The 23,252-nt window shown below is 58.3% G+C and overlaps 1 protein-coding gene across 4 annotated transcripts in view; it reads left to right on the top strand.

Moving 5' to 3' along the window:
- Positions 1-23,252, top strand: part of INAVA (innate immunity activator) — a 35,935-nt gene extending 12,683 nt beyond the window's left edge. The window contains exons 1-10 of one of the 4 annotated variants that reach the window (XM_054028561.1): positions 1,348-1,466; positions 7,693-7,832; positions 10,465-10,589; positions 11,324-11,446; positions 13,035-13,257; positions 15,132-15,185; positions 15,418-15,670; positions 16,519-16,698; positions 17,757-18,459; positions 20,521-23,252. In XM_054028561.1, the coding sequence (XP_053884536.1) occupies positions 7,778-7,832; positions 10,465-10,589; positions 11,324-11,446; positions 13,035-13,257; positions 15,132-15,185; positions 15,418-15,670; positions 16,519-16,698; positions 17,757-18,459; positions 20,521-20,613 (1,809 nt within the window). In that variant the 5' untranslated portion in view covers positions 1,348-1,466; positions 7,693-7,777 and the 3' untranslated portion in view covers positions 20,614-23,252. Of the gene's footprint in view, positions 1-1,347; positions 1,467-7,692; positions 7,833-10,464; positions 10,590-11,323; positions 11,447-13,034; positions 13,258-15,131; positions 15,186-15,414; positions 15,671-16,518; positions 16,699-17,756; positions 18,460-20,520 lie in introns of those variants that run through there. The other 3 variants (XM_054028560.1, XM_054028558.1, XM_054028559.1) reach the window with 3 other exon arrangements.

The raw sequence follows: 23,252 nt of genomic DNA, 5'->3' as shown, positions 1-23,252 counted from the left end.
ACGGCTCTTTCAGTTGGCTACAGTATCTTCCCCTCCTGCCTGTGCAGCGTTGCTGTTCGCTGGGAAACTCAGTGTTGCAGCAGCATCAGAAGGGCCAGACAGATCCGGGCCCCGTCGTGCAGGGAGCTGGACATCCATGGGATGAGAATGAGCCCCTTCCTTGATGGCTCCCCGTGGAAATCCAGAGGACAGATGAAGGGCAGGAGACAGGCCCAGAGGGGAAACGACTTTCCCAGTGTCACCCAGCTGGGGTTAGAACTCAGCTCTTCTTCCAGTTCACAGGGACACACTCCCCCAGCCCCTGAGAGGGTGAAGTGTCACTTTAGGCACCTAAATCCCATAGTCAGGCCCCACTGGGATTCACAAAACCTCTGCTCAGCTGCACCAAGCCCTGTCAGTGCCAAAACTTGCTCCCTACATTTTTGCAGTGAAAGTTCCCCAGGTGCGTCTGTGCACGCGCCCTGCTGCCCCGCACCAGGCGTCCAGCCTCTAAACCTCAGAGTGATGCACCAGTAGGGGGAAGATCGGCCTTCCTCTGCCTGCAACTCCCCTGTGCGGCCCCATCCCATGGGCAGGCACAGAGTTCACCTATTGATTTACACCGGTGGGAGTGAGAGGGGAATCAGGCTCAGTGGGTTACTCCTGGTTCACACTGGGGGAGTGAGAGGAATTGGGCTCAGTGGGGGGTGAGGGAGGGAGTGAAAGGGGAATCAGACGTGTAGTTTACCCAGGCTGGTCCAGCCCAGAGCTCACTCAGATCCCGTATCCCTCTGTGACAGACACTGCTCCCTGGTGTGCCTCTGGCCAGTTAGGCCAGGCCTGTGTTTGGGAGACCCCGTGCAGGGATTCCCTCCTGCCTCACCCCTGCAGCTGTTGGATGGTGAGCTTGGATTACCCCACCTGAGCTGCACAATCACAGCGCTGTGTGCGGGCATGAGTCCCTGAGCCGCTCCTATTGCTGTGGGGCAATGGGAGGGGGGTACGTGCTACAGACGGAGCAGGAGGGATCCACACGCACTGCGGGGGTGCAGGCGATGTGCTGTGCGAAGGCCCAGGCCGGTGCCCTAGCTGAACCTCTGGCTGGGTTGGACAGGCTGGTGGGCCCTGGCTGTGCATCTTGTGCGGTGCAGGTTTCCCACTCCGCTCTTGGAAGAAGGCTTACTCCTCCCTGCCCCAGGAACACTTTGTGCCGCTTGCACGCTGCCTCTGCGCCTGGCCCCGCCGCTCCTGGCAGGGCTGGGAAGGTGTTACTCACCTGCCCCTCCTCTCTGACTCACTGGTTTCCCTGGCACGGCCAGAGCCAGCGGAGTGGAGCCAGAGCAAGGGGAGAGGCTGGCAGAGGGGACCAGTCGACTGAGTGTGGGGAGATTGGGAGAAACCTGCAAGTTGGATTTAAAATCAAAAGGCAATTCCATGCCGTTTCCTTCTGGGGTTCTGGGCCGGCACGGGGCGGAGTAGCCCCCCAGGTAAGGATGGCTCTGTTCCTTCCCGGGGGTCAGTAGGTGAGCTGGAGCGGGGGAATGAATGGAAGGGAAACCCGGGGGTCTGGGGTGGGGGTGGGGGGGAATTTGCCAGCCCTGCTGATGGTACCAGAGCACGTGGCTGTGGCCTGGGAGACATTTCCTTCCTGTGACCATTGCTGGGGCCCCCTGGGTTCCGCTGGGGCTGTGGGAGATGGGGGAAGGAAGAAGCAAAAAGCAGCCTCCTTGTTTACCACAAGCCCTTTGTATTCAAGGACCGTGGGGTTGGCCCTCCCCTCTCTGGAGGGTGCTAATTACAGCTCCTGGAAGGGAGAGGGCAGCTGCCATGGCAGGCCCTGGGAGGCCCCTCTTTGCTGGTACAATCCCCTGCCCCAGTCCTGAGCCCCCGCAAAACCTGGAGCCCCCTCCTGCACCCCAAACCTCACATCTCTGGCCCCACCCCACAGCCTGCACCCCCAGCCCAGAGCCCTGACCCTTTCCTGCACCCCAACCTCCTGCCCCAGCCCAGAGCCCCCTCCCACACCCCAACCCCCTCTGCCCCAGCTCCATTGGGTTGCGGGCATCAACAATTTTCTTCAACTGGGTCGCCAGAAAAAAAGTTTGAAAACCACTGGCCTAGTGTATGGAGCACTGCACGGGGACTCAGGAGACCTGTCTTCTTTCCCTGGCTCCACTGGCCTGCTGGGTGACCCAGGCAAGTCACTACCGCTGTGCCTCAGTTTCCCCACCTGTACAATGGGGATGATGATCCTGACTTGCTTTGTAAAGCACATTGAGATCTGCTGATGCAAAGCACTACATGAGAGCAGCTATTATTTATTCATTATAGTCTTGCCTTGAGTAGAGATAGGAATCACTGGAATCTGGGTCCAGGCTTCTCTTGGATTTGCCTGGGGGCGCCTCGCAGCCCAAGGATGTTTGAAGGATCAGCCTGTTGTGGTGCTGCCTTTGCTCTGTGCGGGTCTCTTTCCCGCTGTAGCTGGTGACCCGTCGTTGTGACATGTAGGCGCTGTGCACGCAGGAACTGCTCTGCATTGGTCCTGACATGAGACCTGGCCTCCTCTCCCCTCGCTACTGAGCCCAGTGCTGGCACATCCTTGCTGGCCCCTGCTCACCTGCCTCTGCCCTGCCCCGCTCCCCCGTGGACCTGCCGGGGGGTGGGTGGGGGGAAATGTACAATCAGTGACTTATCGCTGAGCCACCCTTTGCCTGGCTCTGCGTGAGTAATGAGGAAGGAGACGGCTGCTTCGCCTCCTGTGACTCGCTCCCAATTAACCCCTTCCCTGATGCCAGCAGGTTCGGGAAGGGGACTTAGGCTGTGCCTGGGCAGGAGTGGAGGTGTCATGCCCTGGCCCTGCTGCCTATCCGCAGGGATGAGGGATCTCACAAGCTGCTTGCAGCTTCCCTGGCAAACCAACCTGCATCCCTTCCAAAGAGAGCACAGGGCTGTGTGGATGCCAGGCATTCATGGCTGTGTGCCAACAACAGAGCCTCATGGGCTCTCGGTTTGGAGATATGCAGGTCCAGTTTTTCTGGGAGCTCAGCACCCAGCACGCTGAACGCTTCAGAGAATCAGGGCCACACTGTTCAGCTTGAGAGTCAGGCGGGCAAACACAGCCTGTAAGGGGCTGGCCCTTTGTGCGTGGGAAGAGCAGGGAGGCTGGCACTGGCTTGGAGAAGGCTGAAAGAATTGCAGACACTGGCTCAGGACGGTTGCCGAATCAATGTGAAAAGAGAGCGAGCCAGAGACTCAGACTGTGTCCTCAGGCTCATGGCAGGTCTTCCCTTAGCAGCAGGAGCTCCTCAGCCTAATCCCCAAAAGGGATCCTCGCGTGGGCAGCGAAAGGAGAGGTGGCAGTTGGCATTGGCAGGCAAGTGCCAGATGGAGTGACATGCAGGGCTGCAGCGCACTAATCACAGAGGCAAAGAGCCCAGGTTCCAAAGGGCCGGAATACGGATTTCTGATGAACTTTCCAGAGGACAAGGGGAGGGGCTAGGAAGAGGTGGATGAGAGGGAAACAGGGAAAATATTATGATTTGTTACGGCTGTGGTGGGAGCAAGGCAGGCTTTGGCCTGGACAGGACAGGGGCATGCAACCAGCAGGGTGATCCCGTGGGCTCTGCTCTGTTCTTGTTCATGAATTAATCGTGGCTGACACCTCAGGAAGCTTTCCCAGTTTCTTGTTTTTCCCATTAAGAAAGGGATAGATAATAAGACAGAAACTATCATACTGCCTCTATATAAATCCATGTGATGCCCACACCTGGAATACTGCGTGCAGATGTGGTCACCCCATCTCTGAAAAGATGTATTGGAATTGGAAAAGGTGCAAAGATGGGCAACACAAGTGGTTAGGGGTCTGGAACGGCTTCCGTATGAGGAGAGATTAAAAAGATTGGGACTGTTCTGCTTGGAAAAGAGATGACTAAGGGGGGATATGATAGAGGTCTATAAAATTATGACTTATGTGGAGAAAGTGACCAGGGAAGTGTTATTTACCCCTTCACATAACACTAGAACCAGGGGTCATCCGGGGAAATTAATAGGCAGCAGGTTTAAAACAAACAAAAGGAAGTATTTCTTCACACAACGCACAGTCAACCTGTGGAACTCCTTGCCAGGGGATGTTGTGAAGGCCAAGGCTATAACAGGATTAAAAAAGAGAACTAGATAAGTTTCTGGATAATAGGTCCATCAGTGGCCATTAGCCAAGATGGTCAGGGACACAACCCCATACTCTGGGTGTCCCTGCACCTGACTGCCAGATGCTGGATGTGGATGATAGGATGGTTCACTCCCTCTGAAGCACCTGGCACTAGCCACTGTCGGAAGACAGGAAACTGAGCTAGCTGGACCTTTGGTCTGACCCAGGCTGGCTGTTCGAATGTTCTTATGCTCAGTTCCCGCCCAGGGTGCTGTGCAGCTCACACGCCCCCCCACCCTGAACCTGGGACCTGGTCGTGAGGGAGCAGAAGCGGATTTGTGGGGCTGCTGAGGTTTGGATGCAAAACCAAGTAGAATCTGGATTGTTGTGCCTGAATTCCCAACTAGCCAGGCCGAACTCAGGGGATGAGGACATAGAATCATAGAATATCAGGGTTGGAAGGGACCTCAGGAGGTCATCTAGTCCCACCCCCTGCTCAAAGCAGGACCAACCCCAACTAAATCATCCCATCCAGGGCTTTGTCAAGCCTGACCTTAAAAACCTCTAAGGAAGGAGATTCCACCACCTCCCTAGGTAACCCATTCCAGTGCTTCACCACCCTCCTAGTGAAATAGTGTTTCCTAATATCCAACCTACACCTCCCCCACTGCAACTTGAGACCATTACTCCTTGTTCTGTCATGGGATGGGGGGGCGGCAGAAATGGGGGGGATGGGTCCCTCCCAGGAACCCATTAAAGTGAGGGCGCTAGGCCCCCCAAAGCGAAGCTGACATCTGCAGCTCCAGTGCCGGCCTCAGACTGGGCAGCTTTGTACCGTGCCCGTTTTCCAGCTGACAGATGTTAGAGTTAAACAAAACCTGGGCTTGGTGCCCAGAGAAACTGGCCATTCCCTTGGCTGAACCTGCCAGGGCCAGAGGGCGAATCCTTTGTCACAGGGAGCCAGGCGTGGCCCTTCCCCTGCTGCTGAGGCAGGAACCTGGGGGTGCAACTAAGTGAGCTCAGGGGGGCAGCCAGGAGCGGCAGCAAGAGGGAGAGGAGAAAGGAAGAGCTGGCCGGGACCAGGGGGAGGGGGTGAGGGAGGGGTGGGGGCGCCGGCTGGGAGCAGGGGGAGGAGTGGAATTGGGGAGCCAGCCAGGGGCGGGGGTGGGTAAGACATCCCAGCGGAGATGGGGGGGATAGAGCGGGGTCATTGTCCAGCAGTGAGTGGATGCGGAAGACAGGACAGAGACAGACGGGGATTTGAGCTAAACTCTCAGGTTACGTCTACACTGTGATGAACCTGTGGCTGCCCCAGCTATGCTGCCTTGGGGCTGTAGAATTGAAGTGTAGATGTTTGGGCTCAGGGTCCCTCCCCACTCCCGGGGCCCCAGGGCCTGGTCTCAAGACCAAGACCAAGCCCTGCGAGCCTGCATCAGCAGAGCCGGGCCGGCTGTGGGTGTTCACTGCAGTGTAGACGTACTTCAGTTGTTGCTCAGCAGCACCCCACGCTCAGCGGTAGCTCTGCCAGTACCAGAGGAGGGCGCCAGAGCAGAGCTGCAGGGACCCTGCAAGCCCGGAGCCAGCGCTGTGCTCCCAAGCATGCTCCTCGGCCCAGTCGCAGGGTGCCCGGGGAGGGCACAGGGCCTGAATTTTCCTATTGTGTGACTAGGGAGCGAGTGGCTCGCAGCATACAGCTGTTCTGCCAGGTCACTCTGGGGAGTCGGTGCCAGCGGCTGCAGAGCCTCACCTGTTTCCTCACCACCGTGTGGCCGCTGCTGAGCCTGTGCCAGGGGTTGTGCCTGGACCCGAGTTCCTGGCATAGCCCCAGAGGCAGAGCATAGCACGTGAGGGTGCAGGGTGGTTCACAGGGGGCTCCTGGGGATTCGGCAAACAATTTGGGGCCCAACTTTCTAAGTGGCCACTGATTTGAGGGGCCTCCACTTTGGAAGTCTCAGTGGGTCTGATTTTTGGGGTGCGAGGCAGCTGGGGTGACCTGTGGGTGTTCAGCACCTTTGGCCTCAGGCCCTGGCTGGGGGCATTTAGGCTCCTGAAATTCAGAGGCTGAATCTGAGAACTTGTTGGCTAGAGCAGGATGGTACCAGGGGCATCTGCTGCCAGGGCTGGGTGCCTGTGCTGGCTGGGTGCGCGGCTCAGCCTGTAACTCCCCTTGGGAAACTTACTTGATTTCAAGCTGCCTGCGCTCCGTTCACAAGAACTGGCTAAATCAATCAGGGCAGGTCTGCAGGCGCCCGTGGAGCCAGCGCCAGTCTGGTGGCTTGTGGTTTACACTCACAGTGAGGCGAACGGTGAGCGTCTCGGCTCTCAGAAACCTGAAACTGCGAGTGAAACTCGGTGGCCGGGATTCCAGCGTTATCTGAAACTGCGGGGGGGCTGGGCCTCTGTGAACCGAAACGTGGTGCTCTGCGTACAGCGCTCGGCTGGCAGACGGGGCTGGGATCTGGCTGGTTGCTGCCCTTCCTCCTCTGGGACGGGACACCAGCCAATGGAGTGAATGCGTTACAGCCGCCTGCCCCATGGACCCGCTCTCTGGAGTGCTGCCACCCAGAGTGGCTGCGCTTTCGCTCCATCTACACAGGGACCTGGGGTGTAGTTAGATGTCTGCCAACCCCTAATGCTTACACCAGCTTGCTTTACTCACCCCAGCGCAGGCTGTGTTTTGCACTGGTGCGGAGTGTCTACCCCAGCAGCGTGCCCTGGGGATCCACAGCGACACAGGTATGCAGGGCGGAGGGATTCGCTCCCTTTCTGTGTGGGCTCCCTCTGCCCCTCCCCTGGGAGCCGCCAGTCCCAGGATAAGCTCCAGACAGGAACTCTGGGCGACTTTCAGGATGTTGTGTAACAGGCTGACTCAGCTGGTGGAGGTGGGGAGACGGGTACAAACCCGGCTCTGCCCCCAATAGGAGAGCTGCAGGGTGAGCAGCAGTGAGTGGGACAGGTGGCCCCCAGGGCTCCACTCTCGCAGGCTGGGGGCCATGCCCTGGCTCATGGAGCGGGATCGTTCCGTGTGACTGGGGCACCCCGTGCCTGTGCCCCCCTACAGCTCCAGAGGAACAGCGCACTCCGGCTGCCCGCGGGGCTTTCCTGTGCCAGGGACAGAGGGAAGGGGAGGCTGGAAAGGGGATGATCTGCCAGTCCCCAGGGATGCCATCTGAGATGCCCTCTGGGGGCCTCAGCAGCTCCTGGCCTCAGCTCCCCCCATACATCCTGGTGCAGCATCAGAGGCCTTGGGCCAAAGCTGCCTGTGCAGCTAACGTTTTAAGTGAGCCAGCAGGGTTTGAAAGAGAGCTGGGCCTGAGGCAATCCCTGAGCCTCGCCCCAGGCCAAACTGCCCCGTGGGCCAGCTCCCCTCACAGGGCAGCTCAGAGAGGGGAGCTTGGCGACAAGGCACGAGAAGGAACGTTCCAGCTGAACTAATGCCCCAGTGTGTCTGTGCGATGGCCTTACTCAACTCTGTGTGTGTGTCTGTGCGATGACCTTACACAACACTGTGTGTATGTCTGTGTGTGTGTGAAACACTTCTGAATCTTTGTCTTTTATTTAACCAGTTCCCACTCAGGCTCACCCTCTCCCAGGAGCCCCGGCGTGGGTCTCTGCGCCTCACAGTTCCTGCCCCTGGCGCCACCACTGCCCATGGAGAGTAAAGAGGACGGCAGCGACTCGGACAGCGGGATCATGCTGCACTCAGGTGGGTGAGTGGCAGGGGAAGTCCAGCTGCTGGGCTGCACGCCCTCCCTCTGCATCAGCCTGGTGCTGGAATGTGAGCCCAGGAAGGCGGGTGTATGGGAGAAAAGCCGTCCTGTGTCAGTGTCTCTTCTGGGGATTCCCCTCCTGGCTGCCGGGTCAAGGTTGTTTTCCCTGCATCGAGAGCTGTGTCTGCAGGGGGAGGCCATTTGCCAGGGACATGTGAGCCCTGAAGTGCCTGTATATCACACACATCCGTCCTGTAACTGTAACCATAGGCAGGGCTGGGCTAGCAGGGGCTGTGGGGTGGGAGTGAGGGGCACCGGCAGAGCTGGGGGGACCCAGGGCTGGGCTGCAGGGGCTGTGGGTCAGCAGTGAGGGGCACCAGCTGAGTGTTGGGGGCGGGGGGGACAGTTCAGGGCTGGGCTAGCAGGGGGCTGGGGGTCAGGAACTGTAGGCAGTGCGGGGAGAAGCCCCAGGTTGGAGGAGCAGGGGTGGCTGAAGATCTGGGCGTAAGTGAAATTATCAATGTATCTGTGAACTTCCTGTTTTCAGCATTTATTTGGCAAAAATAATCAGCTGATACTGTCACAAACCCCCTCAGATTTTCCAGTTGAAAATCCTGCTCCCTACATGCCCAGTCGTTCCCGAAGTCAGTCTAAAGGTGCCCCCCACACCTAGAGATGCTGGTCGGGGGGCGGGTGGGGGGGAGTGAGGATGTCCCCAGCTCCATGAAGGTCGAGACCTTACCTGGAATCCCCTGGGCTGTCAGTGAGCGGGGCTAAGATTTACAGCTGGATTCGCTCACAAGAACACTGCCTTCAGGATCAGGCCCCCAGTCCAGGGCCTTAGCTATGGCAGGGGCCGGTACCAGGTGTGTCAGAGGAAGCTTCTTAGCCCCAGGCAGCTCAGGAAAGTCTGCAGCATGGAACGGAAAAGGCCAGGAGTGCTGAGCTTTCTGCAAAATCCAGCCCCAAGTGTTGGACCTGAGCCGTAGGAAATTCCGGGCTGAAAGGAACGTCCTGGTGCGAAGGGGAGACATGGCTTTCTCCTGTCCCTCCATTTGCATTCTGCTCCCAGGACCCAGCTCAGCCCTGGCTGTCTGTTAAATCAGCAGTGTTTTCACTCAGGCTCCCTGCTGATCAGTGACCTGGAGCTGGCTGCAGCCTGCGAGGTGAAAGGAGCTAATCCCACTCTCCAGCTAGAAACATTCCAGGCTGGGCCGGGAGCCTGCAGGCCAGCCTGTGCTTTGAAGTGCCACTTACCCTGAGATGGGCCATGCCTGCTCTAGGATAGCCCTACAGGACAGTGTGTTTTAGGTACCAGCCCCACTCTGGCTCCGGGGATGGGCCAAAGGGCAGCTCTGTCTGCGTCATTAAACATCCACGCTCAGGGTCACCTGGTTCCTGGAGCCGCCCCTCCAGCAGTGCCCCCGCCCCAGTCTGCAGAGGATGAGGAGTGGCACTGGGCTGACAGGCTGGGGCAGGGAACCAATCTCAGATGCATTGCGGGAAATATCAGAACAGAAATTGGAATTTCTGTCCCATGGAAAATTCCGATATTTCTAAATTATTTTTATCCAAATTAGACAGAAAAATCAAAAGATTATGGTCACATGACTTCCATGCTGCACTGCCTTGGTTAACTACAGGGTGACTGCAGTGCATCATGAGAGATGTAGCCCAGCCAGGAGCCCAGTCCCTAGAGGACAGCGGGGGCACGAGTGCTGGTGGACAGATGAGTGTAAAACTGACTCGGAATGAAACCTGGATTTGACAAATCAGAGCCTCGCTGCTGGGCTGGCCCAGCCCAGACCCAAAGCTACCATTTGGATTTTCCCAATAGAAAATCAACACGTTTTGGCAAAATCAAAATTTTTCCTGCAGAAAATTTCAATTTGGCAGTTAGTGCATCTTGCATTGAAAAAACCCATTTAGATGGGAAATTCCAGACCCCGAGTAATTCCTCAGCCAGATCAGTGACACTGGGTGGGCTCGGCAGCCAGATCGGCCAACACCTACCAGCTGCTAACGTGAAGTGAGCAGAACCTGAGCACACTCGATCCCTCCGGACTGGGCCGAGATGGGGCGCTCTGTGGGGCAGGGCTGTCTCTGGGCTCTTTTTTGGCACAGGGACTAGCATCCTGGGATGCCCTTGAGCCAGCTGTAGAGAGTGGCATAACAACGTGCAGTGTATCCACTTGTTTAGTTAAATCTTCACAACGGCTCCAGCAGCAGGTTGGTTTGTGCTGCTATTCAGATGGGGAAACTGAGGCACAGAGAGGGGCAGTGACTTGTCCGAGGCCACGGGGGAGTCGGTGACCGGAGTAGAGCCATGGATTTCCTGGTGCCCAGTCCTGTGCATGGCACGGAGGCTGCCACTCTCATACTGGAAAGGGGCAGTGCCCCCAGCCAAGGTGACCGGTGTGAATGAAGGGGCCCCAGCCAGCAAGGGGAGAAACCAGCTCGGAGTGGGGTGGGGAAGGGGATGGGCTGCAGAGATGGCACAAGATATGGTGCCCAAGCTCCAGGCACCTTAGAATCCAAGGCCCCAAGTGGCCCCAGTCTGTGCTCAGGGCCGGCCCTGCGTCTCCCCGCTGGCTGCTGAATTGGGACTCCTGGTCTCGTTCCCCGCAGGCCCAGACAGCCCCGTGTCTCCACTGAAGGACCTGACCCAGGCGGTGCGCAAGCAGCAGCAGGAGCTGGCAGCGCGGCTGGAGGCCTGTCTGGCGGAGCTGAGGAAGCTGTGTCTGCGCGAGGCGGTAAGGAGCCCTGGGCCTGGCTGGGGACATGGGCGTGGTCGCTGGGGGGATCTCGTGAGCTGGGCCTGGCGACGGGTTGGCTGGATGGAGATTGTTCAGCCACCTCTCGTTCGGAGAGGAACCTGGTGGCTTTCCTGGAACTCGGGAATCCCTGCGTGTGGCGGAGGGGGCTCCCCAGCTAGCCCAAAGCCTCGGCTTCTATCTAGGGCTGCCAGTTTTGGTTGGATGTATTCCTGGAGGTTTCATCACAAGACGTTATCTTTAATTAAAGATTAATATTAATTCCTGGAGACTTCAGGCCAGTCCTGGAGGGCTGGCAACCCCTGGGCCTTGATCGCAGGCTGCCATGGCCAGGCCAGATGGCTCGGGCAAACCCTAGCCCTGGTATTGAGGGATTAGCTTGGGCCCATGGCTGCTCTGGTGTCTAGGCTATCCCAGAAGGACGGGGAATACATGGCAGTGCCAGTCAGCTAGTGCAAAGGTAACAATGTGCCAGGGCCACATGCGTGTTGGCTGTAGTGCCCACTCCTCCAGGGCCTGCTCCTCCAGGGCATCACTCCCCCAGTGCCACGTGTGTGTAGGGGGGGCACACTCCTACGCAGGACACACTCCCTAGTGCGCCCCAGTGCCTCACCCATCTCTGGTGGAAAAGACGTGCCGTGTGTGATCCCTTCTTCCCCGGTGATGCCCTGTGCCACCCTGGAGGCTGATGTCTGTCCCTGCCCCTCCCCCAGGAGCTCACGGGCATGCTGCCGCAGGAGTACCCCCTGAAGCAGGGGGACAGGCCCCCCAAAGTGCGGCGGAGGATCGGCACCGCATTCAAACTGGACGAGAAGACAATCATCTCGCGAGGAGTGGTAAGGAGCCTGCTGGAGCCTGGGGATCTCTTCCTGCTGTTAGGCAGGGCACAGATGGGTCACAGCCACCACTGCATGGTGGCTTGTGTGAAATGAGTTTGGAGGGTCTCAGGACAGTTTCACAGTCCCCAGCACCCCACAGGCCCTGTCTGGTGGGCTCTGCTTGGTCGGTCCACAGCACAGGAACCGCCCCTGGCCCCTTGCTGGCTTTCTCAGTGCGGAGGCCAAACAGCGAGGAGGCCCTTCTGGGTCAGGGGGAGGCAGTGGTGAGGTGACGGATGCCCATGCCGGACTCGCCCGGTAGATCAACAGAGTCTCCAGGCTGCCCCATCCCATCGGTACTGAAAATGACCCGGATGCCTGTCCCAGCCGGCTCTGTCTGTCCCTGGCCGTCTCCAAGGGAGGACAGTCTAGCACTGAGATGTCCCAGTTCTTGTGAGGAAGCCCAAAGATGCTGAGGCTTTGATGCTCAGGCCAGCAGGGAGTGGGAGGGGAAAGGGCATGGCTCCATCAAAGGGCGGAGTCCATTGATGCTTGATTTGTGCAAGAGTTTGTTAACAGTCCAAACTCTCCACCTCCTGGTACCTCTGCCTCGGCCTCCTCTGCCAGCCCACACCCCAAGATAATGACCCAGTGCCTAGGGCGGTGCTGCGGGGGTGGGGAGCTGCTCCCTCTCCAGGGAGGGAGAGGTGGGAGCACGTTTCCTCTCACTTGACTCCAATCTTGGGAACCAGCCTGTTCGGCATCTGCCTCAGAGCCTCAGGAGACACGACGGGAGCCAGGAGCCCAGCGTGCAGCCGTCCCTCCGCCGGGGGGCAGGTGGGGCTCTCTCCAGAGTCTGAATCATTCCTGGGACTCCCTGCTAGCTGGGGCTGAGCGTGCCGCATGTGCAGTGCTCCCAGCCCTGTGGGCCCATGGAGGGAGAGCGCAGGGCGGGGAACCAGCTCAGACTCCGTATGGCTGCCTTGGGGGGCACTAGCCAGGGGTGCACCCAGGATCTGGACTTCCCTGGGGCCAGGGTGGATTCTGATCTGTCCAGCGATGCCCCCAACCCCAGATGTGGTTCACAACGGAACAGACAAGGCTGGAGACAGCTCAGAGACCATCCCAAGGTGTTAAGGCAGAAGGGCCCCTTTGAGAGGAAGCCTGGCCCAGTGGTCAGGGCACCGACATAGGAGACCTGGGTTCAAATCCCTGCTCTGCACTGGACTCCCTTAGTCTCTCTGGCCTGGATCCTCATAGCTCCTTGAAGTGCCTGGGAAGCTGGGCCCTGAGCCCTTCTGCCGTAGTGTGCATGGGGGGATGTCAGTGCATGAGACTGGGAGCGCTCAGTTACTGCAGCAGTTGGGCCAGGTCGGTACCTCAGACACGTCTGCACAAACTCTCTATGATCAGCGCCTCACAAGGAGCCGGGGTCCCAGGCTGCCTCTGCTGGGTCCAGGTAGCCAGGCCTTGCTCTTCTCCCAAAGGCTGAGGTTTCCCCTGAGCGAAGGCCTAGCTGGACATGGTTCCTCCTAGCCCCAAGTGCCCTGTGGCGGAGGGCAGCTCCCCTGCTCCGTTCCATGGCTTGTGTTCTCTTCCCACCTAGGACCCGCTGAGCACGCTGGAGAGAGACCTGGCCCTGCAGCTGCAGATTGCCGCGGCCACGCATCGCCTCTACCGGGAAGAGAACATCAGCAAGCACATCAAGAAGCGGCGGAAGAACATGGTGCTGAAGGAGGAGAAGAAGCTGAAGGAGCTGGAGAATGCCCTCAATGAGTGTCGCTTGACAGCCAAGCAGGAGCCCAGGGCCAGCATCACAGCCCTCGGGGGTGAGCTGCGTGTGCAGGCCAGATCTCAGCCTATTGCTCCATCACAGCCTGCCTAGTGCGAGAGAGAGCGGGCACGATCCAGCGGGAGCCCCTGACACAGCCCCCACTGCTCTCCCAGAAATCAGCTGCCTCTGGCTTGCCTGGCTCCAAGCAGCAAAGGGCCCTGCTTGTAGCCTTGACGTGACTGGGGCTGGCACTGCATGGCTCAGCCCGCATGAGGGTTTGTCCTGCCCCGAGGGCTGGCATGTTAACTGTGCCGCAGGACGTGTCTGCCAGGGGGTAGGTGGTCACATCCATGACTCAGGGAATGCCAGCACTGCCCTGATCACCCAGAATGGTTGTCCTGTGGGTGATTGCTACAGCTTCACACTCTGGCAGGATCTCTTGTAGCCCCCAAGAGCGCCATTTGCTTGAGGAGGGTCTCACTGGTCCGTCGGGGCCGGTCTCCCAGCTCTGCAGTTGTTCAGGAATGGCTGTTGCTGAGGAAGGAGAGGACAGGGCCCCACAGCTCAGCTGCCCCTTGGAGGTACATGCATGGGGGGGCGAGCTCTCCCCGGCTTCCTTGTTCCTTGAGCAGGAGACGAAGCTATATTTATCTCAGCTCCCCAAAGAACAGCTGATGGTTCTGCAGCTTTCCCGGGGCTCCTGCAGCAGCCTGTTCCAGAGGTAGTCTCCTCTTCCAGCTAAAAGCACAGGGCTTTGATTTCCTTCAGCGGTGCCTGAGAGAGGGGAATCAGACCAGATGCAGTTACTCCTGCGTGACACCAGTGTGAGTGGGAGAAGAATCAGGCCCAAGTTGCCTGAGTGGTCATCCCTGGGGGCAGCACCCTGAACTGCCCGCCTCACTCTGGCTTCACTTTCCTTCCTTGGCTCCGTTTTTCACTCTCCTGCGTAACCTGTCTGTCCCCTCCCAGAGCTCCCACTGCACCCCCTGCCCTGGGCTGTGGTGGGCAGAGCAGGAAGGGTTTGTTCATCCAGAAATGCTGATTTGTGCCAAGTGAAGCCGTTCGTGGAGTCGATTTGGAGTCAGCGAATCTCCTGACTCAGAAAAACCGGGGGGGGGGAATGTTTCAAAATTGTTGAAATGGTTTGTTGTGCTATTTTCAAAATGACAAATTCCAGTTTTCCAATTCCAAAAGACTTTTGGTTTCAAAATTTAAGCTCATTAGACAAAACGAAGATTTGAAAAAGAGAAACAAGTGGAAACTGAAATGAAATGTTTCAAAATGACTAAAATTAAAACAAAATGTTTTGAGTCCCTCCAACCAAAACTTTTGCAATTTTTGGTTAACTAATATTTTCAAGAGTTTGACTTTTTGTCCCAATTCAAAATGGGAAAATTTCCAAACTCTTGAAAGGTTTGGGGATCCGTGTCTGGGGATGGGGGCTGAAACCTGCAGGAGCAGCTGCTAAGCCCATCTCAGCAGAGAGGAGGGGGAGGGGAAACGTGTAGGGACATGTGTCCTGCATGGTGCCAGTTAACCCTTCAGGCACCAGAGTGCTCCGTGCCTCCGCCAGCTCGATCCCGCCTGGGAATGTCCCACGTTCCTTTGATGGTACAAACCCCACCGGTTCCACCACAGAGGCAGCTGCATTGCAGTGGTAGGTAAGGGCTCCTGAGAGGTTGGAGCTCTTGGGACTACAGACAGGTTTATTGTTGCTATGTATAGTTAACCACCCCCTGGGGCGCAGGCAAAGCAGCAGGAGACCCAAGCCCCGCTCCTGTAGGCTGTGTTTGGGGTTTGTGCAGCGTCTATGTGCTGCTGAAATCCCAACAATCCCTGCTGACTTGGATCTGTGTTACGGTCCCTGGCCGAGCCCAGTGAGCATCTCTGCCCTTCCTCACCTCTCCCTCTTTCCCCATTGCTCCCTAGAGCTGAGTGCCTCGGATGACAGCTCCCTCTCGGATGCCATCCTGCTGGAGGAGGGTAAGGCATGAGCAGGGTTTGGATTTCCCCTTCCTGCGGGCAGGGCAGTGTCTGACGTTGGGAAAGGGGTATGAGCCTATCTGCTCTGTTCCCCTGGAGACAGAAGCATTTGATGTGTGGTGAGCCAGGCAGGGCTGCTGTGGGGGGATCTGAGCGCAGAGCCGGAGGGAAAGTGATGGGCAGACACCGCGATTCCTGCACCACTTTCACCCCCCTTGTTCGCTTTCAGAAGAAACCCAGGCTCCGAATCATCGTGCTGTCCAGCAGCTCACGGTGCCAGTCCAGCCCGGCACGCCGCACAGCTCCCCGGCCCTGCCCACCCGCTGTGCCCCTCCCCAGCAGTGTGAGGGGCTGCCACCCACGCAGAGCGAAGTCCCGGAGTTGGAGCGCTCGCCCATCCAGAACAGCCCCTGGAAGGAGACCAGCCTCGACAGGCCCTACGAGAAGCCCAGGAAGCACTCGGCTGAGTCCTGCAGCCTGCCAAGGTACAGAGCATGGGCGGCACCTCTCGCCCCATCTCCGCTCAGGGGAGCCCTGCTGATCAGGGGGCTGGGGGAATCACCTTGGAGAGATGCAGTGACCATAGGAAGCATAGAAACAAGTTGGCTTGTAAGGCAGGAGAACCTCAGGTGTTGGTGGGCTGTAGGTGGCCTCTTCCCTCTAAGCCGGCATAGACCCAACCTCGCAGTGGGGTGCTACCGCTGAGACTGGAAGCCAGAGCGCGGAGACCTGCAGCAACTGCAAATCCAGGGCCCCTGCCCGACGAGTGAACCCAGTGTCCTGGTCAGATGTCAGCCAGCCTGATGCTCTTCACGTCCTGGCCTAAGCGGTTGGGTTCTGCGCCATTGCTGGGGGCTCTGGACAGTCTAACGTGTGGCCTTGTGTCTCCCCCTCCCCTGGAGGTCACGCCCTCCCCAGCTTCCATTGCTCGATCCTCCCCAGGGCGCTGGGCGGGAGATCGTCTTTCCCATCCGCTTTTCCTCTCCCTTCTGCCCCGCTCTCCCTCCCCTCCCCTGAGAAACGTGATGCCCTGGGTGGGTTGTCGGCAGCAGGGGGCGAACCGGGATCCTGCGTCTAACAGCACTAGCGTCTCTTGGGGAAGTGACATGTCGATGCGTGCAGGCGGGTGCATGCCCGGGGCTCTGTGGGTCCCTGCAATGGGTCAGAGTCACTGTACGAGCAGGGCGCTGATGCAGAGGTTTGGGCGCATTCCCCGTCTCCCCAGGGCCCTGGGCCACTCTGCTCCCATGGAAGGAGCTGTGCAGATGTTGCAGTGCGGGGGAGGGATTCCAGCTCTCCTGCACTGGTCTCTGTTCACTGTGCTTCTCCTCAGCAGCCCAGCTGGGACACCCGTGCCAGCGCCTGCCTGCAGCCCAGCCGCTCAGAGGACAGCTGAGACGCCCCCATACCACTTTGTGCCCATCCAGACCTTGGCCTTGTGGAGGCAGGCTGGCTCAAGTGGGCTGCCGACCCCAGAGATGCAGGCGAGGAGAGGGCAATCCCAGTCCATGAGGTACTGCCCAGCAACGGGCTCTCTCGTTGTGTGGCCTAGCAGCTATGACACTGCACGGGGAGAACTGGCTTCTGTTCCTACCTCTGTCACTGCCCTGCTGAGTGACCTGAGGCAAGTCACTTCCCTGCCCCATGCCTCAGTTTCCCCTCCCACCCATTTTCTGTTTGGCCTGTGAGATCTTTGGGGCAGGGCTGTCTCTGTGCAGCACAGATGATAGTGGTTGAGGCCTCCAGGCAGTGCTGGTAGGAAATGATAAGGAGTGAGGGATAAATACAGAATGTGGGTGTGAGACGGGACCCCCAGAAGGGAGACAAATGAGAAGAGATGGGAGCAGCAAGGGAGGGACCCTGGGCCTAGCCCCAGAGTTTCTGCTCATGGGGAGTTTCTGATTTTGGTGCTACTGATTTGTCTTCCCCCGAGTGCAAACCAGGGATGTGAAACCCAATTAGCGCGTCCACCCTGAGCTGCCCTTGCTCTAGCAGAACCAACTCCTAGCTAGCTACCTTAGCACCGACCCTGACACTCATCACTGTGGTGCCTGCCACATAAAATCACTAGCAAGAGCCAAGTCTCTAGTGGACTCCATGGGGCCTCTGGCTCTGCTCCCTTCTCAAGGTCAAAATTCTGCTGGGGGGGTTGATTTGCTTAGATGTTATTAATGTCCTCGTTTAGTGTTGGTTAGTGGGGATATGGAGGTGGAAGTGGGGGTCAGCTAAGGTGGTGGGTGGAGCTAAGGGGTGGGCAGGGTTAGGAGGGTGGGTGGGGCTAAGGGATGGGCAGGATTAAGATGGTGGGCAGGGTTAAGAAGGTAGGCAGAGTTAAGGGGGCGGGTGGAGCTGAGAGGGTGGGCAGAGTTAAGGGCGTCTGGAAGGATTTCAGGTGTATTCTCCACTGAGGTCTGTGGGGAGTGCTGGTGTGTCTGTACATTCCCTGCTTGTACTTGTGCTTTGGATTTCTGAGAGCGCTTCTCTCAGCCTGAAGTTTGGGTCCGGGCCAGGAGATTCCTTTGCTCGCCCCTGGTGCTAGAATACTCCTAAATAGCTTCCTTCTGCCCCCAGGGTGGATGTGTCCCGGGACCGAGCGGAGCTCCGGGGGAGGAGCGTGCTGCCAAGACGACGTCCCACCTACTACACGGTCACCGTCCCCAACTACTGCTTCCCTCCATCCAAACCTGGCCTGGCCTCCCACTCCATCTACCACTCCAGTTCCGAGGACAGCAACTCTGACGTCTCCAGCATCACATACGCCCCGTCGCCCGGCAGCAGCAGCCCTGACATCTCCTTCCTGAGGCCGGTGCCTCCGCCGTCCACAGAGCAGCCCTCACCGGTGTTGAGGAGCCCGCGCTCCACGGCCGAGGCAGCGTACTATTACCAGACCCCCCAGAAGCGGCTGCTGCCTCCCAGTTACTTCCCGGCTGTGGAGTATGTGGCTGGGCGGGAGGTCTGCCGGGGCTACCCTTCCCTGCGGCCTGGCAGCCCAGCTCCATTCCCCTATGAGCAGGACATGGTGCAGCTGCGCTGCCACTGGCTGGGCCCGGCCCCCAGCCGGCTCATGCGCACCCCATCCCTCAAGGACTACGCCCCGGGCAGCGGCAGGGCCCTCGCCAAGTCAGCCGTGTCAGAGGAGCTGAAGTCGTGGCATGAGCGCACCAAGCTGCGGAACTTGCGGCCCCACTCGCTGGACAGGCAGGGGGCCTTCCGTGTGCGGAACGCGCCGGGCAGGGAGCTGTACGCCTCGCGCTCCGCCGGGCAGCAGGCTCAGGTAGGGCCTGCAAACGGCACGGGGTGGGGAGCGAGGAGGTGCTGCTGTCCCGGGAAAGTGCTAGGGGAAGGGAACCACTGCACAGCTCTCCGCATTCAACTCTCTATGGCCTGGGGCACTCGGAGAAGCTGGGGTGCCCCTTACCGAGCATCACCTCTCAGTGCCCAGTAAGTAAGGGAGAACTGGCAAAGGAATGTACCAGCCTTTCTCCTTCACAGGCCTAGGTTCAGTCGTGTCCTGGGTCATACACTGTCCTAGGATGGCTCATTCCCCACCTCACACAAACTCCATTGGCAGAGCAGGGTGTGAGGGGAGCCCAGGGCTGGGATTGCAGGGGCTGTGGGTTGGGAGTGAGGGGCACCAGCAGAGCTGTGTGTGCGTGGAGCCCAGGGCTGGGATTGCAGGGGCTGCGGGTTGGGAGTGAGGGGCACCAGCCAAGCTGTGTGTGAGGGGAGCACAGGGCTGGGATAGCAGGGGCTGCGGATCGGGAGTGAGGGCTTTGTTGGGAGGGCCTGTTCTGTGGGAGTTCCCAGCGATCCCCTCTCAGCGAGGGCAGCTCCTGCCAGCTTGGACACCCCAAAAATCCAGCATTTGGGTCCCCAGCAGCTCTCAGCTTGTGACAGCGTTTGGTCACTGCTGCTCCGGGCAGGCCTGTGCCAGGGGCCCAGCACCGTCCATCAGCAGCTCCCTCCCGCTGAGCTTCTGCAAAGGGATCAGCCAGGGTGTAAAACGCTCCTCACAGAACGGCCACGCTCAGCCCAGTGCGGGTAACACGTGGTATGTGGAATGGCAGCACTGTAGCCTGCGGGCCAGGCCCTCACTGTTGTAAATCAGCATCACTGATGCCAGTGGGACAATGCTGATTGACACCAGCTGGGGCGCTGGCCCTGCTGACGCCACTGGAGCTACCGCCTATTGACACCAGCTGCAGCCCTGCCCCCGCTCTCTGAGGTTAATGTAATAGTATTTGAATAGTCTTAGCGTGCCTATTCAGGTGGGGGAATGGAGTTTATTAATGTTTGAACCCGCCCCCTCCTGTGCCACACGACCCCCAGCAGCGAGCGGGACCAGCTCTTCCCTGGCACGTTTCTCCCAGGTCTGTGCGGGCTGGCCCCGGGGCTGGCGATGTGCTGGAAAGCCTCCGAGTTCAAATCTTGCCCAGTTGCTGCTTTCCCGTGGCCGGTTGAATGTGCTGCTGGTCGCATCCAGCTCCCAAGAGCCACTCGCAGCATGGCCCAAGTTACTCCTGCTGGCAGCTGCAGAGAGGCCTTGCAGAGGGGTTCCCCGGACAGAGCAGGGCAGACTGCCACTGGCAGTGCATTCTGGGAAGCCCAGGCCCTTGGCGAGCACAGGAAGGGGCTGGAGAGCCCAGGTAGCGAGCCCAGGTTTATCCCATTGGGCTGTGGTACTGGCAACACTTGTCCGACAGGCCTTCTCCTGAGCCACGTCTGTTCTCCTGCCCGGGCAGCTCTCTGCCTCTAGCAGAGGCAGCGGCCCACGCCAGGCAGACTGGGGCTTGTGCCTGGATTCCTCCCATTACCGCCCCTGCCAGGAACCAGAGAGGTGCTCTCTGCAGTGACATGCAGCCTGGCAGCCGTCCTCGCCCCTGGGAGCACCTCCTGGGGGAGCACGGCCCTGCACACCACACCCACCTGTGAGCACCCCAGGGTGGGCAGCATGAGGGGTCACGTCACCTGTGAGCCTAGCAAGAGGGCCAAGGAATCCCTGGGGTCACTCCACGCACACCCAGCCCCTCCCCATCCACATACCAAAGGCCAGGTCTGCAGCTGCAGTAAGATCATGTCAAAGCAGGGTGCTCTGTGCTGGGGGCAGGGGCCTGGGCACTCCCAGGAGACGGGGCTGAGTGCCTGGCTCTGCACAGGCTCCATGTGTGACTTTTTTCAGTCCCTTCCTCCCACGGGCTTGTGCTCCCTATGTGCGGTGGGGAATAGTGCCGACCCCCGGGGGTGTGAGCGGCCAGGACGGGCTGGTGTTGTCACGCTCTTGCTTTGCTGGCTGGGATGGCTGCTCTGACAGGCTCTTTCCTTCACCCCCATGCAGGTGTGTCAGATCCACGTCCTGAAGCGGTCTCCCGAGGGAGCTCCTGTGCAGGTCTACGTGCCAGAGAACGGGGAGGTCGTCACTCAGGTCTAGAGTCTGGGCCTGCTGCCAAGCCCTCGCCAAGAGAGCCCCGCGCCCAGCTGGTGAGAAGAGGCAGCAGTGAGCCTGGGCGCAGGGGCTTACTCAGGAAGCCAGCTGGTTGCCCTGGAGGGGACTAGCAAGGGGGCAGGACCCCGGGTGCACCAGTCCTGACCACGTTATTTGGACACTGCCATTTGGAAGGACTGGATTCGTTCTGGCGTTGTCACCTTCTCAGGCGTTTCTCTTTGGACTGTGGGGTGCCTCCTCCCCCAAGAACTCCCCTGTCTGTCTGCCTGTGGGTTTGTGTGGCCTGCAGCAGAGGAGGGGGGCCGGCTTGGAGCAGGACTGGTTCGGCTGCTGGATATGCGCCAAGGGACAGATGTCCTTGCTTCACAGGTGTCATGCAGCTGATAAGAAAAGCAGCAGCTGCTGGGGTGATGGTACTTTGCTAATAGAGAGACACCTGCAGGATCATCATTATGTGTCATGGTTCAGTCCAGTGCCAGGGAATTGTCCTCTTGTTGATTCAGCATAGAAGCTGCTGGTTTGCCGAGCACCCCACCACCTCCTGGAGAATGCAGCAAGGGCAGTCAAGATCAGAGTGTTTGGGCAATTGGGGAATGGGAGGATTTGATTGGCTGCTAGTCTTGCTGCAGACCCATAAACCACTGCACCTCTCCCACAGGTACGTGCCTTGCCCCTTTCGAGGCTCTAGATCCTTCTCTTCAGTTGTATTGAAGAGAGAAGTCAAAGGAGGCCATCTGCCCAGCTGTGCCAGCAGGAAGTGCAGTTTACAATTGAACTTACCTGGCTCCCGCCTTCTAAGACCTTGTGGCTTGAAGCCTGGGGGATATCACCCCACTGTACACACCAGGCATTGGTGAGAATAAGTGACTGGGCAAAGTACTACAAGGAGTCAGTGGTAGACGACGTGGGTTCAAACCCTGCCTCCAATTCTCACCACAGCAATCGATCCCCAAGCCCAGCTGGGAGAGGTGAACAGAGCATTGGCCAAGGAATCACGATACAGTAGAACCTCAGATTTACAAACACCTCAGGAATGGAGGTTGGTCGTAACTCTGAACAAAACCTTACGGCTGTTCTTTCAAAAGTTTACAACTGAACCTTGACTTAATACAGCTTTGAAACTTTATTGTGCAGAAGAAAAATGCTGCTTTTAACCATCTTAATTTAAATGAAACAAGCACAGAAACAGTTTTTGTACCTTGTCAGTTTTTTTAAACGTTCCCTTGATTTTTTTAGTAGTTTACATTTAACACAGGATTGTGCTGTTTTGGCCTTTTTCCCTTGTGTCTCTGCTGCTGCCTGATTCGTACTTCCGGTTCTGAACGAGGTGTGTGCTCAGCTCGTAACTCTGAAGTTGTACTGGAGTTGCCAAGTCCTTGAGTGACCCAACTATTTGCTGCCTTTGCTTGCGTGCGGTGCTGGGGATGAGAGGGCTGGTTTTCTTCTGCAGTCGAACACAGAACTGACATTTGCTTCCTTTGAGGCATCTGTGTCCAGGCACCTGGCTTTTCCCACACGTCATTTATCAGGGTGCGCCATATGCTTCCTGTACAAACATGCCCCAGAGACTTCCTCCTGCTTCAGCCACCTGGGGTGCCCTGAACATTGGCTGCCCAGGTACTTACAGGCCCTTCCCACTGCAGTATCTGGGTACTTTGCAGTGCCCCTGGCAGGTACCAGCACCATTGTACAGGGCGGGAATTGAAGCCAGAGAGACTAAGCACAAGATCCCTTTGCGGATCTAGGTGCCTAACTGCTAGTTTAGGCATCCAAGTCCAAAAATTAGATCCTCAAATCCCCCCACACCCCCAGGAGCTGCCTAAATCTCTGCTGGTGGCCATATGCCAGGCCACCTAAGTCCTGAGTGGCTGAGCTGCTCGGTGCCTAAGCCCCATGCCTCTGCCTGGCTCCGAGACGGCTAATGGATTGGGTCTGGCTCAAAACAGCTCAGGCAGTGGGCTCTGGGTGCCCCAGTGCGTAGAGCCTCCCCCCAGCTGTGGGAGAGCCAGCTTCAGCGCCCCGCTCTGCCTGGTGTGGAGCAGGAGTGGCCCCTGGCTATAGAGTCACACTCACTCGAACGACTGGGAGCGAAGGGTCACAGAGCACCCCTGGGGCACTCACCATAGGGGGCTCCCCAGGCACCAATGCCCAGGGAGCCTGGGCACTTAACCCAGGGCTGGGGATTCTGCCTGGCACTTCACTGGACATTGCTGAGTGTGAATCCCCTTTGTGGGTCTAGCCCAGTGATTTGCACAGGGAGCCTGTGGCCAGCCAGGACCTGCCCCCCATGTCTCCCGAGTGCTTTACCCTCCAGATCATCCATGAACCCCCTTGTCCTACTGTCTCCCTGGTCCCTGCAGCAGCCCCCTATTGCTCACTACCCTGTGGCTTTTATAACTGCCCAGGCGTCTTTCTGTGTTAGGCTGAGAAATTAACCCATTAATTACGGTAGCTGACTGAATTTAGATACAGCATCTGTGGCACCATTTCTTTATATTAACTTATTTGCAATAAGGTACAGTATTGGGTCCCCACCCTGTGGGTTTGTATCGAACAGCGAGGGCTCAGGTTGTCTGGATTTATTCCAAGCTCTCTTCTTTAATAAATGCTGTTGCTACTTGGGG

Source organism: Malaclemys terrapin, chromosome 4 (assembly GCF_027887155.1).
Source record: "Malaclemys terrapin pileata isolate rMalTer1 chromosome 4, rMalTer1.hap1, whole genome shotgun sequence".
In the NCBI taxonomy this organism is placed as follows: domain Eukaryota; kingdom Metazoa; phylum Chordata; order Testudines; family Emydidae; genus Malaclemys; species Malaclemys terrapin.
Note: the sequence above shows the minus strand (reverse complement) of the source record. Positions and strands in the feature narration are given on the sequence as shown.